Source organism: Fulmarus glacialis, unplaced genomic scaffold (genome assembly GCF_000690835.1).
Source record: "Fulmarus glacialis isolate BGI_N327 unplaced genomic scaffold, ASM69083v1 scaffold47131, whole genome shotgun sequence".
Classification (NCBI taxonomy): domain Eukaryota; kingdom Metazoa; phylum Chordata; class Aves; order Procellariiformes; family Procellariidae; genus Fulmarus; species Fulmarus glacialis.
Window position 1 is genome coordinate 24,590 of NW_009193090.1, and position 17,176 is coordinate 41,765.

General features: G+C 37.9%; 1 protein-coding gene across 1 annotated transcript in view; it reads right to left on the bottom strand.

The window, feature by feature from the left end:
• The window catches only part of LOC104083721 (disks large-associated protein 1-like), a 15,356-nt gene extending 4,299 nt beyond the window's left edge, over nt 1–11,057 (bottom strand). The window contains exon 1 of the mRNA XM_009587312.1: nt 10,122–11,057. Within this exon, the coding sequence (XP_009585607.1) occupies nt 10,122–11,057 (936 nt within the window). The remainder of the gene's footprint in view (nt 1–10,121) is intronic.
• Nucleotides 11,058–17,176: the final 6,119 nt, after the last annotated feature.

The window sequence follows — 17,176 nt, forward strand, 5'->3', positions numbered from 1 at the left end:
AGGGAAAGAAATTTGGGTCCAGTTGCCCTTTATCTTATTTCAGTTTCACGAGACTTGGAAACCCTGATTTCAGAAGTTGGAGTAGGAGAAAACAGTAAAACATTGTGTAACGGGTAGAGAGCACTTGCAGGGTAAAGAAACGCTTTAGAAGTAGTATATTTTTGCTTTGGCTATTAATAGTTGTAATACTTTTTATGAAAGGATCTCAGAGCACTGTCTGTGTATTACTTGAGTAGGGCAAACAACCCTTAAAGCTCAGCATTTCCTTTCGTGGTACCTATTTTGCTGTTCAGAAAATACAGGCAGATAAAATAATGACAACATTTTAATACCTCAAGCAATACCTACTAAAAGAAGTGACCTGATTTTCAGAGTGCTTTCTTCGGTGCCTAAAAGGAATGGCCGTAACAGCTCATAGCAGACAATGCAATTTACTGCCAGTAGTCTTTCATATCATGGGAAAAAAGTAATACATAAAGCCCTCTCAAAACTACGAATTGCGAAAAAAAAATTGATCGCATTATTTCATGCATTCTGTTTCTATACATACGGTACTAAACATTCTGTAGCGTGCTTCCTTCTGTTGATCTGGAAAAATGCTGAGAAAAGTGTCTGTGTGAACCTCCAGCTCTTTTATTTTTTTCAGTCAGGAGGTCTGCACAAATTTTCCCACAGGGTCTTACTTTGTTTGAATGCCAACATTGTATCTTGCAAGGTCACATACTACACTGCACGCAAGTGCGTATGCAAGGTATCTGCTGCCTTAGAGGATTAATGGCATTAAGATTGACATACCTGAGATAAAGCTGCTTCATGCTTTTAAGAAAATCATACTATCCAATTACCTTGGCAATACCATTTTTTCAGTATCAGAATATCAAGCACAAACATCACTTCCATGATTGTTTTTACTCTCGTGAAAAAGGGGGAAGAGCTAAACTCAGATCTAATAATGAACATAATTGTTTTTATTAAAATAGAACTACTATTATTCACACTATTGAAGTAATAGAGATCCTGGAAACACTTCATTCTGCAAATGATCTTTAAGATCACGTACAATTCTTTCTTTACAAGCCTAAAAATCAAGAGTGTACTTTATTTATACAAAAAGCGCAATGAAACAGAACACCATTATTACTTGAAAATACATAGAAAATAATCAGCAAAGGCCTCTGAGCCAGGCAACTTACTGAAACTTAAGACTTCAGCATACCCCTAGAAATAAAATGTTTGTTACAAGTATGAAAGCTAACCCTGACTATAGTTTCTTTCTTCTGATTAAATGGCAGATACAAGATTCTTTTGTAAACAGAACAGACTATACAGATAACATACTGCCACCAGCTAACATCTTACCTGGATTCAGCTTCATTTGGTGTATAGATTACCTGTCCTGATCTTTAATTAAATTTATGTTGCTCTGGAAGTGTTCACACTTTGTCATTAGCCAGACTCGACTGACTGGTCAATTCCTTTAATGCATTTTTTGATATAAAGGAACTGGATTTTTCTAATAGATAGTCTAGGTCCCCAAATAAAGAAACTAAGCAAACAGGTATACTGGCCCCTCAGTTTTCAAACATTCATTTCAAAAGCTCACACATAGTGGTATGTGAAATAAACCCAGCATGTAAGGACAAAGTTAAAGAAAACATTTTTTATTCAATTTCTAAACAATAAAATTAGAATATCTAATTTCCTTCTTTTTTGCACAAAATTGTTATTAACTTACCTTACTGGATGAAATAGCAAACAGACTGTCTCTATAGCAAATTAAGTTCATTATTGATCTCTAGTTTGATTTGGTTTACTGCAGCTGAAATCATTAAAGCTTCTGCCTGTGCTTTGCCAAAGCAATGTGGATGACTAGAGAAGTAAACACAAGGACTGGAAGGAGTGGCTAACCATTGCTCACAGCAGTAGACTTGTAACTTTAGCTTTCTATTAGTATGCAAATACTTAATGAAATGAAATCACACAACTGAAGAACAATGCTTAATGACTGCTCAGTGCAGATTTTCAAACCCATGCAATTTGTTTTTCTTAGCCGTTATTATGCCTCTTCTGCGTGCTGTTAAGGAAGTTTCAATTGCTATCTTCTACTTACTAAGCCTATTCCTAGCACTCATGAATATTGAATTAATCAGACCAATAAAGATGAGTAGCATTTCTTTCTATCAATGTGCATGCATTAAGAATCATTGAAGTACGCAAAAAAAAGGAAGCCTTAGAAAGCTTAAAGCATAATATATGTTTAATAAGCTTCAAGAGTTTTCAAAAAGGCTTTTTCAGAAGGTTGCTTGTATTTAGGACAAACTTAATATGCTCAGTATCTGCAGAAACACTTGTTTTAGCTTGTACTATCTCAGCAGTCAGGTTCTACTATAAATTAATTTAATTTAGCTGACTTATCTCCGTATTTTTTCACACAAAGAGCCTTAACAGCCAAGACAGAGACCCCGTCCGAGATGATAGAACATTACTTCTTCAATCCTAAGTGCCCACACATTGCATCAAACCTGAACAAGCAGTGTGAAGAATTGCAATCTTCCTTCACGTAACAGTAGTTTGGAAAGTCTTCTAAAACAATATGAATCTTCATAGAGTAAGTCAATAGACAAAATTCTTCAAGCACCGCTCCAGTTTATAATTTTCATTCATCAAAAGGTGCCTTGACCACTAGCTTGTCAATCTGATTCACATCCTGTTTTATGAAGAGGAATGTGTGTCTCCTACGCAAAACAACCACGTCTTGATTCCAGATAAATTTTCGCCTCCTGCTTTACGCATAAAAATCCAACCAACCATGGAGAGGGCCATGTGGGTACAATGATTCCAGCCAAGGGCCTTGCAAGTTTGCCACCCCCAAACACCTTCTGCAGAAAGGAAGCCAAACTGCAAGTACCACATCTATTAGCTGAAGGAAACATAACTGAAGGTCATAGAGCAGGACTCTCGGCCAGGACCTCAAACTAAAACTGTTTCAGTGATACTCATGGATGATATTCTCTCTGTGGCAGAGGGCAGACATTCATTCCCATCCTTCTCAGTACTCTTGAAGCTTTCAGTGCAGTTGGCTATAATGAGATATGGCTCCTTGCCCAAGTAAGGATGACAAGATGACTGTTAACATGAATACCAGTACTCGAAAGGACACTTTCAATGACTAGCAATGGAGAAATGTTCTTTCACTTCTAGATACCTTCTTTTGGGGTCAATCAGTTCTCTCCCTAATCACTTCAATCACCACAGTGACTAGTTGGCATCAACTGCCAATATTCTTAAATGAGATGTCATTTTACCTTTCTTTCACTACACATGACCACAAGCCCACTATGAAGCAGCCAGCAGGAAACTGGCTTGTGGATGGAGAACATGTAGCTGAATCTGTATCCCTGGAAGAAAACAGATGTGGTGGGGAGAGCATTTTGAGAAACAGCCCTCATGCTGTTTCTGTTGGCTGACTGTAACTGGATAATCTCTGGTGCTTTGCTAATGTTGTGCTCTCGCAGGCAGCAGCTGTAAGTAACGCAGTTAAGCTACCGCCTCCAGCTGGCTATTAGCTTCTGTCACATTTTAGTGTACAGTGGACAGACTTCACTAAAACTTCCACGCCACTTTCTTTTGGATTACAGCAATGAAACACACCTGCGTAAGAAGCTTTCATTCGGCTCTAAGGAAACTTTCTCCGTTTCAGAACATCATAGTGTGTCTTCTCAGTGACTCCATACTGTCCGCTCTGCTCTACAGTAGTGTCCCATTGGATATCAAATCAAGGTCACGGTCTTGACTCTCATCTGCTGGGAACTGAATTGCTAGACACCAGGAAATCTCAAAGATTTCCTAACAAACTGCTTAGCAGGCTGGGGTTATGTCAATAAAGCAAAATTAGACACAAACTTATTTGCATAAAAGACTCTTAGAGACAATTCAAAGACCATCTCTGGAAGCCCTGGCCCATCAGAACTGTCACAGTGCCTTATCCAACCGCATGGCACATTGCTTAGCCTTTGGTGAGAGAAGTACTATCTACCAGAAGTCCGAACAAGACATTGCAGAAGTCCATTGCACAGGCTCAGGGTAAGAGGATGAAAAGACAAACAATATACAACAGATTCATGTTCTTGTTGCTTAATTCACTAGTGACAGAGCTCAGCTGTGCAACAAGCACAGCGCAAGAGCATTTGTAAGGCAGAACAGAAACTGTGACCAGCTGCCCCCAGCCCAAACCACTCTTCTGGCACTGCAGTATTTCCCCACTCAAGAGCTGTACTACAGATTCCATTCTTGAAACAAAAAAAACAGTAACTGGATGTAGGGGAAATACTTCTTATTACTTTGCACTGACTGAGGAAAACATATCACCGCTCACTGTTTTTTCCCCACCTACTTTTCATGTCTCCACAATAAAAGTTAAGGATTTCAAACTCAGATGCAGATTGAAATGATCCTCTCTGCTGGACTTGATTTGTCTTGAAGATTTTTTTTTTTTTTTTTTTTAAACAGTGAAATTACTGAAAATAATAAGATTAGAACACTCCAGATATTTAAGGCTACAGAAAGGAGCCAGATCCAGGACTGAGTCAAATCTTATCCATGAAGGAACTGAAATAAATGTCAAATGCCAGCTATTACATGCAGCCATTATTTTCATAAACATTTCTGACATAACAGTATATGTAATGTAGCGCCACCCAAGTATGTTGCTAAATCCTGTATGTGCTATGTTAGCAACACAAAATGGGGATCCAGCTGCCAGAATTATGTTCCTTAATGGATGCGTTACTAGAACATAGAGATGTTAACAGAACGAACCAACAGTAATTCAAGTTAATCTAGAAAAAATAAGATCAGTGCCAGTATATTCAATACTAAGAAGTTACACAATGGTGATAAAACTAAAGGATAGAAAATTATTTCTATCCTCTATTATTTCTACACGGGCAGATAAAATTGCAGCTAAATGTGAAGTACTGACATTGCTGTAGAACAGCTCTCTTAGTACTTAGGTGGCCCCCATTACTGCATTACTCAGACACCAAAGGTCAGTCCAGGTTTTAATTAAATGAATGAGAACACAGCAGTTGTTAAGGTGAAATATATGGCAAGATCATTCTCACCAATTCAGCTGACAATTTCTCTTTTTTTTAAGGTAAATTAAAGGACTGCAAAGATGAGAAGGACGGCTATACTGAAGACTCTCCTACATATTTGTCTTAACATAGGAAAGGCATCTTGGGTAGGTTTGCAGGTAGGCTAAATAACCAAGATGTAGGTTCAATGGAATTATTTGTTATTAATATATTTTTTTAAAATAAGTATTATGTGCTTAATTTATATTTTCCAAGTGTCCACAAATTCCCTAACTTTATGCACTATTCATACTACCCATCTCACTATTTTAAAACTGAAATAAATTAGCTTTCTGTGAATGGTATTTTTTCAGTTTTAATGTTCTTAGATACTGGTTTATTCTAAAATTCATGAACATTTAATAATTTCCAAACATTTTCATAATTATTCCATTACCTGGAAGCTGGCCTGGAATACATTGTAACATTGGACATTTTATTTCACAGTTGTTCAAATCGTTTCACTAGCTTTACCGAGAAGTATGTTTCATATGAGCTCAGTAAAAAAATTTGAAACTTATACCTCATATACTTTGTAGTTCTGACTGGAAAATTGAAGGGGAAATAATATACGCTTCATTCATTTTCAATTTATAATGGAATAAGAGAAAAAAGGCAGGTCTTCAGATATATGAAAAAGGGAAGATCAATATTAATGGATATTAAAATATAGCTTATATATACATATCTCCAAGGACATACTGAAAGATTAATTTGAATATGGTAGTTGCAACAGAAACGCAAAGACCACAAATGAGGAAAAAGTAGAGATGAAGTGAAAATGCATAGATAAGCCCAGTATAATAGATGTAATGTAAATTGCTGTGTCATAAGGATAAACACTTTGTAATTTAACATACCACGTTAACAAATCATATGACAGATACTGGACCTTATTAGCACCCTGACCTAGGGCGATGCCCTCTATTTGGCCATCCATGGACACAGGCAACAGAAAGAGGCTGGGATTGAGCAGTATCTCCTAAGAAACTGTGCAAGTGCCTTGTCCTGCGACTGGAAAACAAGTCACTTTGAGTTTCTTAACACTACACATTATATATTAATGCACATTACAGACAACCTTCACACAGGAAACTGAGCACAGTATGAACCAGAGCCCTCCACCACCAGAAAATGCTTATTACACACAGAAGCTTGGCCTGCATTTTTGATAGTATTTCTCACAGTCTCCCACCAAAGGACAAGCGATGCAAATGCGGAACTCGGATGACTGCACCGTCGTCCCCACCTACTGCACTTCAGTTTTCAAAAGTAAAATTTCCATCCTCAGCCCCAAGTATCTGACACAACTGACTTCAGTCTCATCAAATGGGATCAAAAGAAAACATATGACTGACCCACATAAGAAGAAAAGAGAAATAATAAGAAAAATGTCATCCTTTGTATTTTTCTCAGTCTCCTAACGAATGGACCAAGGACAATGGGAATAGTAATCACAGGGAACATTGAATGGCAAAACTATAATCAGAGACAAACTCTGCAGTTATTTGATACTCTATTAGCTTCAACAATCATGAATTCATATAAAACAAGAGTGTCAAAAATATCTACCCGTGTATTTAGACCCTATTGTTCGCAGAAAAAGGCAGCTGCTTACATTTCTTCTTTGATAGTTTTGCTTAATTTTAATTTTTCCAGAGGAGAAGCCACCAGAGAAGTAGAGGCTGTCCACTGCTTTATAAATTATTCTCTCAAGGCAGGGAAACCATTTGGAAGTAAAATTTTCAGAAAACAGAAACAGTTCCTTCTCACCTTCCTTCAAATTAGTCCAACAGTAAACCTGGATCAAATAAAAGCACTTTCCTGAAGTAAGAAGCAGGTCAAAAAAAGGACCTTATCTCTCTACTATCTAGCTGCTCATTCTTGAAAGGAGAAATAGAGAGAAGAGGAAAAGACAATTCCATTCCCAAAATGCAGGTGAGAGGAAAAGGTTTGCTTGACAGTCTTTAGACTAGTCTGGGAGCTAATACCTCTTTCTGAAGATGCACGGTGTTGAGCCAAGCCTCCCCTAGACCTCCAAGGACGGACACTGCGCCTCAGCACCCGGGCTGGAAGCGGAGCCTGCCGGAGTAAAGAAAGACTGTGCAATGCAGGAAGACTCTGCACTCGATCCAAATTCCAAATTATGAGAAATAAGCCCATCTGTAACACGAACTACTGCCAACTCCTTCCACAGAACGGTTATGTGGAAAATATCACACCAAGTGAGATAATTGTTTGTTATTTCCATGTCTTTACACTGAGAATTCATCCAGATACTTCTGTGATAAAAGCCCTTACAAGCAAGTGTGAAGTCAATGTCATCTGTGACCTCTGATATACTCAGATCTATCAGGATAAAGAAAATTATCTTGAGTACCCTGAGCTGAAAAAAAGTCGCTCCTTCATTGAATTCAGATACTATCACAAGAAGAGTTTGCATGAACAAAATAGTTGCCTCTTTCAAGGACCAGAGAGTTTATGTTCTGGACCATAAACAACAGCTTAAATTACAAGTGAGTTGATAAAAGCATCTATTTAACATTTAACGAGTTAAATAAAGCAACAAAGAAGCATCATAATAATGAAATTAAATTATCAGAGTTGTCCAGTATTGTCATGACTTTGCAGCTTTCATCTCATTTAGTGCATTTCTAATTGTTCTAACACAGGACACCAGCCTTTTGGTACAATGATGAGAAGGTCAGCAATACAGAGAATACCTCTGCAGCCCACTAATGGAGTAATACTCTGCTGCTGTTAATATATATTTATATTGCAGGACAGTCAAAAGGCCTCAATTAGGTTCTGTGCTCTATTGTGCTGGGCATTGTGGAAACACAAAAGGGAACAAAGTCCAAGCCCCAAAGGGCTTGTAGTGTAAAAAGGTAAGTGATATAGTGAAGAGAAAGGCAATGGGATGCATTCAAAATAGACTGACTTTTTAATACCTATATCCATTTGTCATCTTTTCAAGCTGCCGAGAAGAATAATCCTGACCTGCTTCCTCAAATCTACCCTACTCTGTTTGAACATTATTTCCAATGTTAATCCAAGTCTGGTTAAGATTTTCCTTCTTTTTTAAAAACAATTTCAAACCAGTTGTATTTCCCTGGCTTTTACAAACAAGCATACAATTAGAAAAAATGAAACAAAATGAAATGAAAACCAAAATAAAACTACTAGTGAGGATGGGAAACACAGTGAGAATTTAGTTACTCAAAGTGAGAATTTAGTTATTCTAATTCCTGCCATTGACAATTGTTGGACATATTTTCATACAGACACAGATAATGCCCTCTAATTCCACTTCAAGAGTCTATTCCTGTCAGTTAAACATTATCTAAAAGTCCCCATGGAGGTGTTCATTTAAAGCTGATGCCGGCACAGTTTTTGCTCTTTTCTAGCCATCTGGTCACATACTGAATTGTCAGCTATTTTATCTAAACCTGAGAGGAAGACTGAAGGAGTAAACAAAAACATCAACAAAAGAAATCTCAGGGTCCAAAGTAACCACAACAATCAAGCCTAAAGTTACGATTTCTTCTCACTCACAAAATTCAGACGAAAGAGACTTAATACAAAAGAAACCCTCCAAAGGTTGCAACCAGAGGCTATTTTGAACCCCCTCTCCCTCCCCAGTCCATACTCACAGCTGTAAACACACACTGAGCATTCATATTGCCCCCTCTTCCCTCACACCACTCTCCTAACAATTAATAGAAAACACACAGATCCATTTCTTTACTTTTAAAACTTAGAATCCCAGAGGCTGGCATTCAAAATTATTTTGCATGCCATGCAATAAAACCTTTTAAGATCAATTTTTAAATGCGGATGCCTCAGTCCTACGCTTACTCTCCGTACTGACTTAAACAACAGAATGTGGAAGCTGACTGTCTCATTAAAGCACCCATATGAGAAAACTCGCTACAGTTTCTGTACAAATAGACAAGAGTCCCACTACATTAAAATGAAACCAAATCATCTTAGCAAACCTCTTTTTTCCTCATGGTCTTCTCTCTTCTCTGCGCAACGTTGTTCCATCTTACACACACACTTAGATGTGCCATAAGTGCTTCGATTAAAGTGCATAAAAGCTATCCACAGCTCTCCTAAGAATGAAAGAGTTTTAATATTTTCTGATCCATGTTCCTGCCACAAACATTCACCGGCAGTATGATAGCTCCAAGAGCAGACATCTGATTCTTGACATTTAAAGATACAATACTGGTGAAAAATAGTGACGCTGTATTAACTGCAAACAGCTTGTGAGGGAGTAGGTGATGTACTCCTAAAATGTATAATCAGAACAAGCAATAATTTCAACCTTTTGATTTTTTATTTTTGATTCAAAGCCATGAGAAAGAGGAATAGCCAGATAAACAAATCTGGACATGTTACAATAACTGGTCTATGAGAGTTTATATTCTATGGCAAAAAGGAAAGTAGGTTGTTTTCCTGCTGGAGAAAGTATTAAGGTACCCCAAAGTTTCTCAAAAGGGTCTCAAAAGCTTTCATAATAAAATAAGCAGTAAATGAAGGCAAATCTTGAAATTACAGAAATCAAAGAATTTGTATCCTGGTAACATTCAGTTAATTGACATTGTAATGCTGAATGCAAGCACCACAACATCAAATTCCCTATACCCCTACTGTGACTGCCTTATAAATTCAAAAAGTACACAGAAAGGTCTTATTTTTCCCACATGAAAAGATTAAGCCTGTTCCAACATGAACTGTTTCTTTGAAATACTGAATGCTGGCAAAAAAAAAAAAGAAAAGAAAAGAAAAGAAAAGAAAAGAAAAGAAAAGAAAAGAAAAGAAAAGAAAAAGCAGATTTATTTTTAATTTCAGCAGCATTCCCCTTGTTTGGTGCTCAGTGACCTCTCGCGAAAGTTGAAATATGGAGCAAACCTCCATCCCCCACAAACACCCGAGACAAGGCAGAGCACACTTAACAGCAATCAGTTCTCCACACTGTACCTGGAGGTACTGACATGACCGTTCCTGTTGACACGTCTCTGCCTTCACCACAGTCTGGTCCATGTTAACTGATGCTTTCTGGTAAACTTCACGGGCTCTGCTCACGGTTAATGTAGAGGACCAAGAGCTTTTCTTCATTAACTGGGAGTCCAAATTCACAGGCAGGTTTGCACAGGTAGAGCATTTGACATCATTATTGCTTCTGGATGACTTCACAGTATGTTCGCTAATAGTGTTATAGGCTTCCATAAAGTATTGGGAAGAAGAACGATCAGGGCATCTTCCCATGGTCATGACCCCACTGGGACCATGATAAATGCAAACATCATTGTCCAAGTTGTCATCTGAACTCCACCATCCTGATGCATTGGATCTGGGCTTACCTTCTGATCTCCTTTCTTTACTCTTGCTGCGCTTCCCATACCTCATCGTCTGCGACTCCTCTGGGCTCGCTTTGCCCCCGTTGACGCTCCCCTTGGATGGTCCCTCCAGTGAATGGGACTTGGTAAAGAGCTTTTGGACAGAATGAACCAGATGCCGGATCCTCCCTGGGCTGTCACTGCGGTGCTCCATGGCAGTCCGCTTGTACTGCAGAGTGTGGTAGCCATCCCGGTTCAGAGGCAGCTGCCGCTCAAACTGGTCCAATTTGGTCTTGTTGGCAGTTCCGTGGGGAACCAGAGCACACTCCTCCTTGAGTTCGTGGTGGGAATTGTAATGCCTCCGGGGAAACGTGCTGCTGGCAATCTGATCGCTGTAGGGCACCATGCACTCTGCCTGAAAAGAGTTCCTTTGAGTGTAGTAAGGGTGGTCTGCAGGATGGGGGTCCACCGGGTTTAACAAATATGGCTTCCTCTCCGGGTGGTGTGGCAGACTGTCACACGGAGAGTCACAGGCAACCCCATGATGATGACTACGGCTGCTAGATAATCCCTTCATCGTTGATGTAAAGCAAGTCCCAAAGTCATCTAATACATATGGCTATGCAATGGGCAGATCTCAGAGAAAGGCCTGAAAGAATGAAATACAACAGAAGCCATGAGATATTCAAGCTAAGAGAAAAAACAGCATGTGCACATTTAGCATTCGTTGTTTCTTATTGTAAAAATAATTGGAATAAACATTCTCTGATTCTTTTTATCGCTTAATCTTTCCCATGTCCAACATAGTGATACGGGATACCTAAATAATACACAAGAAAAATTATCTTGTTCCACCAGCTGGAAAGCAGATGCAAGAAAATTTTTCTGATATGAAATTCACTATTGTTCACGAATCCACAGCAAGATAAGTGTCACCGCCTATACCCTAAAACCTCAGTCCTGAAAACATTCATGGACACAGGCCTCCCAGGAGGCCTTAATTGCTCATCTGCATGTTTTCAGGGCCAAATAAACACATTAAAAAAGATCATGTCCTTAATGGAGCACTTTCTGGGTTACTTTGGGCCAAATACAAAGTTTGGTGCAATTACCGGGAAACTTTTCTCTGTATTCAATGCACATCTGTTCATGATTCAAGTGCAATTTTACTTGATCTCCAAGTTGTCTGCGTAGATTGTAAGCATCTCAAGACAGTATCAAAACATGATTTCTGTAAGCTCTTTTCAAATTAACAATAAACCAATAATACATTACACTAACTGTCAAAATGAAGCCAAACCAGCTGTTTAATAACCTATATGTTTGGGGTTGTTGTATTTACTGTTTACTTGCTCCTATTCACAAAAAAAAAATCTTATTCTGATAATGCATGGCTTGGTTTAATTTTCCACAAATTTTCAGAGTACTAAGCAGTGTTTAAATATCCCAACCTACTTCTACTATTATGGGAATTGGTATAGCCAAAACTTGCACGCTACTGTAACAGTGTAAGGGATTTCAACACTTAATACCTGATTGCAGTTATTTGGCCCTGAAGTGATTCACAATGTTACAGACTACTGATCACAAGTTGAAAATGGAAATCTTCATCACAAGTGACATAATAACCGCTCTGTTTGAGGCCAGATGTCCTCATTTCAGCTCTCACCACTAACAAAAGTCTGGATGCACCTGCTACTGCAACCTCTGAGCTACTGATGTGTAAATTATGGGGTTTCATACATGGCAAAACATTCTTACGGTGCCTCAGCTCCTGGTGGGCAGAGGACTCCTTAGAGGATGCACTCTTACACCGCACACAACTGAAATGGGAGTCACTCAGCTACTTTATTCCTTTCTGGCATGGCTAATCACATAATACTTTTGCAAATGTCACCCTTGAGATCTTCCTTGGAGTATGGATAGACATGCACAGCAAACAGTTTTCCACTATGTTCCTCCAGTGTTCTCTCAGATAAAGTTCATGTTTTAACAGGTTGTAGACATTGTACCTACTGGCAAATTGGCAACAATGAAGTTTTCTAAAATAGCATTAAGTTAGTGTCAGTCTGGAAAAGCATGCTCTGCATTTCATCAGAACATATTTTATATTTTCTTCTGAATCTGTGGTGAGCTAAAGAGGAATTTTTTCCAATATGCTTCAAAGCTAGTGTGGATGTCCTGCATTTCACTCCCCCTCACTGGATCCCTGCAATGCAGAAATTGTTCATTCTCAGGAGACCCTGAATTCCAAAAAAAGAATTTTCAAAATACCACAAAAGGCACTTGAAATATTCCAAATGGATGAGCTCACTGGCTTACCTGAAGAGGAGAATGGCCAAAGACACTTTTAAAAGCTGGACTTGTCAATTATACTGTAGTGACAATCCTTAGCACGTCTTAAGAGCATTTTACATCCCTACCAACTCCTTTAAAAATGTGATCTATTAGACTGTGTAATAGAGAAACATCCAACGGGATGTAGTAGTAGATCCATTACTTGGATCATTGAAAATGTGACTTGACCAGGAATATCCCGTCAAGAAGAATACCACTAAAGGATATAATGACCAAATAAAAATACTCAAATCTCTGGTATTTATGCATATCTTTCACACTTGAGGGCTTGGGAAAACAAGGCTTCAGCCAGATAATTTGTATTTAAATCCATTTACAATCATGCAACTGTCCTCAAGATGATTGATAAATTAGTCTAGTGTGCTATATAAGATAAAAATAGTAAAACCTTGTCCCAAAGATATAAGAAAGACACGGAGAAGTACAGTAAAGTGGGACATGCCCAGAACCAGTGACTTATTTTCCTTTTTTCATTATCTGAATGGGTATGCATTTTTCATTTTTGTGTACTGTCGAAAAAGAGTATATGCAGACAAAGAACCGAAAGGATCGATAATTTACAGAATAGTGAAGTCATGACAGGGATAGGGGATATCATGGAATTATTAAGAATGTGTAGTCTTAATATATTGATAGAGCAGAATGGCTGGGATGATCTGATTTATAGGCTGGGACAGAATAGTGTGGAATATCTTGAAAATAAAGATGAGCTTAAAAGATACAAGTATGGTTTGACCGATGAGAGCAGCAGTGTTACCAACTGTGTTTTGGACGGACTGGCAATATGGATGCTAAGGAAGATGTGCAAGAAGTCTTAAAAAGTGAAAAAGCTTATGAAAAGTGACATTTGTCTGTATAGAGGGAAAGGGACAGGCTTTCCATAAATTGTGGAGGAAGATTGGCTAAGCACTGCTATATGAGCTTGGATGACAAGTAGGACGGTGGAAGTGTTTAGGAGAAAAGATAACATTTAGTTCTACACCCATTTTGAGTCTGAGCTGTCAATGAATCTTCCATGAGGAAGTACTGGAGAAAAAAGCAGAAAACAGATAGGATGATCTGGCCAAGAGGAATCAGATGAACAGATACAGACAATAACAGAGAAAATATGCTTGTGAAAGCAAAAGATCATAGCATTACAAAAAAAGGAGGATAAAGCTTTGCAGGAGCAGCAGATTTAAAAGAGGAGGAAAAAAAGAAGTAGCAAAGACTGGAGAGTGACAGGAAAACCAAACCAAAACCAAAACCTGTATAACAAAAAGGAGTGATGGTAAAGGCTCCAAAACCTGGGAGAAATTGAAATTCAGAGTAAAAACTGTTTATTCCCAAGTCTTAGACTGGTGTATGCATTATGAGAGTTTTTTTCTGCTGCAACAGCATTGAAAACATTTATTTTATCATGTGTCAATTGTGATAAAAAACCATGAGTATTAACTAGAATACAGCTTTATTTTACCCTAACTATATTACTGCTGCTACAGTATTGAAAGTGCAATGAATTAGAAAAAACCCAAGAATGTACCATAGTGCACCTTCCAGGAAGGAAAGAATAAGTATAATATGCTCTGCACTGGAGGGAGTGGTGCCTTTCTTAAATATTTAGTGGACAATTCTTCTGCACATAAAAACCCCAACACAATTCCTAAATCACACTCACACCTCAATTCTGCTTTAATATGCTAATATGTTAATATATATCTAGAAAAAAACCACCCTACAGCCTCTGATTCCATCAGTATTTTTCAAAAAATATGCACAATTTTCCATAATTGTGTTGGCTGAGCCTATCAATCAATGTTTAGTGCAATTAACAGCTGGAGACAGGGCTATCTGCTCATGCCATGAATAGCTGAGAGGAAGCCAATTAAGATTTTTATTGTATTGTTATTTTTTGGCCAAACTAGGAACATTTAATTACTCATGAAATAAGGCAAGATAATTGATGAACATACTGCATATTTATAAACAGTGGAAATAGCAATTCCATGGACAGCAGACCAAAACCACTTGATGGCATAGGAATAAATGAGATGTTAAATAGATATAGCATTGTAAGGCTGAAGAATGCTTATTACTTTCAACATTTATGTTACCTCTGCTTTTGTTTTCTTGAGGATACCCTGGGTAAGAAGGATACGAATATATTCATCCTTGCTGCTAACATGGTGTCCCTAACGCACAACCATTTGTTGGAATAACTTAGTGGCTAGAAAAATGCGTAATTAATTCTTACGTAATTAAAGTGAAAATGCATGCAAAATAACAAAACCCGAATGCATAAATTACCTACACTTTTACAAATTTTATTTAACTATATTGTCTACTGTTGTGTTCCAAATTTATTCATAAAACACGTCTTCAAGAAATATATTCTCTCCCTTAGATATATGTGAAAACTTCTCTCTTATAAAAGATTTACTGATGTGCCACGTAGCCCCTCCAATTTTATCTCACGCGACTGCAGAATTATGTTTTTTCCACTTTTACAGGAAGCTGTGAAAAACAATCAGGTAACAAATGCTTTCACTAAAATAATGCATACATAGGTATATAGAGAGTAAGAAAATAATACAGGAGAATGTAGCAGGTAGTACATAATGGATAATTAATAACTCAAAATGACTAATATAATAAAAATGGTTTATGGCCATGGTTTATTAGCGACTTACAAACCTTCATAATTTAAATGTATTCTATAGGATCAGTTTGAAGAGTCAACATTCATAATTTTCTCTTTTTTCAATAATCTGATTATGTTGTAGCAGTTCAAGATTCAGAGCAAGGCAAACTGCCATATGCACAATTTAATGCATAATGTAAAGTGTAAGGTCAGTAACTGCTAAGATAACTGTCAGAATGGCAGTGATATCCATGCCAAGGTGTGTAGCTTAACTATAAAAACATGCAAGTAAGATATATATGAGAAACAGACAAACATGCTCTTGCAATTTGTATTAGCAATATACAGAAGGAAGGCACTGCAACTATATTATGTGTAGTTACCAACAGAGACACCCTAACAGCCAACCCTAACCCTAACACCAAGAGAGACACCCTAATTAAGCGTCATCAGGACCACAGTACCTTAAGTCTAATATCCTTGCCTGCTCAGAAACTAAGGAGTGAGAGATGCTGAATTTTTTTTTTCATTAGGTGAACGTGGTTCTTCCAACATACCATTCAGTGAGTTAGAAGACGCTTCTGAATCCTCAGTTTTGTGCCAGGTCCAGAAACTGAAGGGCTGGTACACAGGTGGAAGGCAATGTAAACACATAATGTCATGTATGTACAGCTCTGAGTCAGGAAGGCACTTAATCACGTGCACAAATTGAAACACACACTTGGACCATATTGGTACTCACACCTCAGATCACAGCAGTCTTTTCAAAGAAATGCCGTGTTACTGTCTGAAGTGAGAGGACATAAAATATGCTTTTTAGCAGTACAGTTTGTGATTGTGCTCCCATTTTATGCTCTATGGTAAACAAAGAGAGGTTCTCATTTCCATATTGAACACCAAAGATTCTCAGCATTTGCTTATTTTACTCACACACTATGGGATGTTCCCAGGGAAATTCCTTTCCCTGATTCTCAGACTTTTACGAACACATGGAAGATACGTTTATGCTGAGAATCAAACTTCCACATGCTCCTCATGCAGCACATTGCTTTATCCCAAGGGTCTTGATATTTTGCAGCCATTCTGTGTGGCCTTTCTGTTATGTTACATAGACACCAATAAAAGGATACATATTCTAAAATGCATCTATCCACATGTTTTATTAAAGGTGTTCAGAAGAAAATGAGGTCTCAAATTATCTTCCTAATACATTTTGGCACATAATATGAAAGATACTGTGCCTTGGGTAAAACTCTCAAGAGAATGTCTGGCTTTTGCTTCCACGTCAGCAATCACACCAGGCAAGCGATACTTAGAATATAATTTAATCTTGAACAGTTGATGGGGAGTCACAAAGAGAAATGTTTTGGCCAGTAACATAAACTTATTCCAAATTCATGGGCAGATCAATAAGTGGGAGTAACTGGGGAAAAAATGTAATTAAACTCTAGCTGATCTGTGAGGGGTCCCTTGTGAATGGTATGCATACAGAAAAAACAAGAAGAGAGGCACCCCACCAACGATGTCATAAAAATGGATGGTTTATTTTTTCTGTCTGCATCCAAGATGCATTGTTAGTTTGCATATACTTGTGATGACAAATTTCACGTTTACTTTTGATGACTGTTTTCATCCATGTGCTTTTGGTGAACAACTGTGGTGGTCAGTACTAGGGTAGTATGTGCCTTGAAGGTTTGGGTTCAGATTTCTTTTCTTCA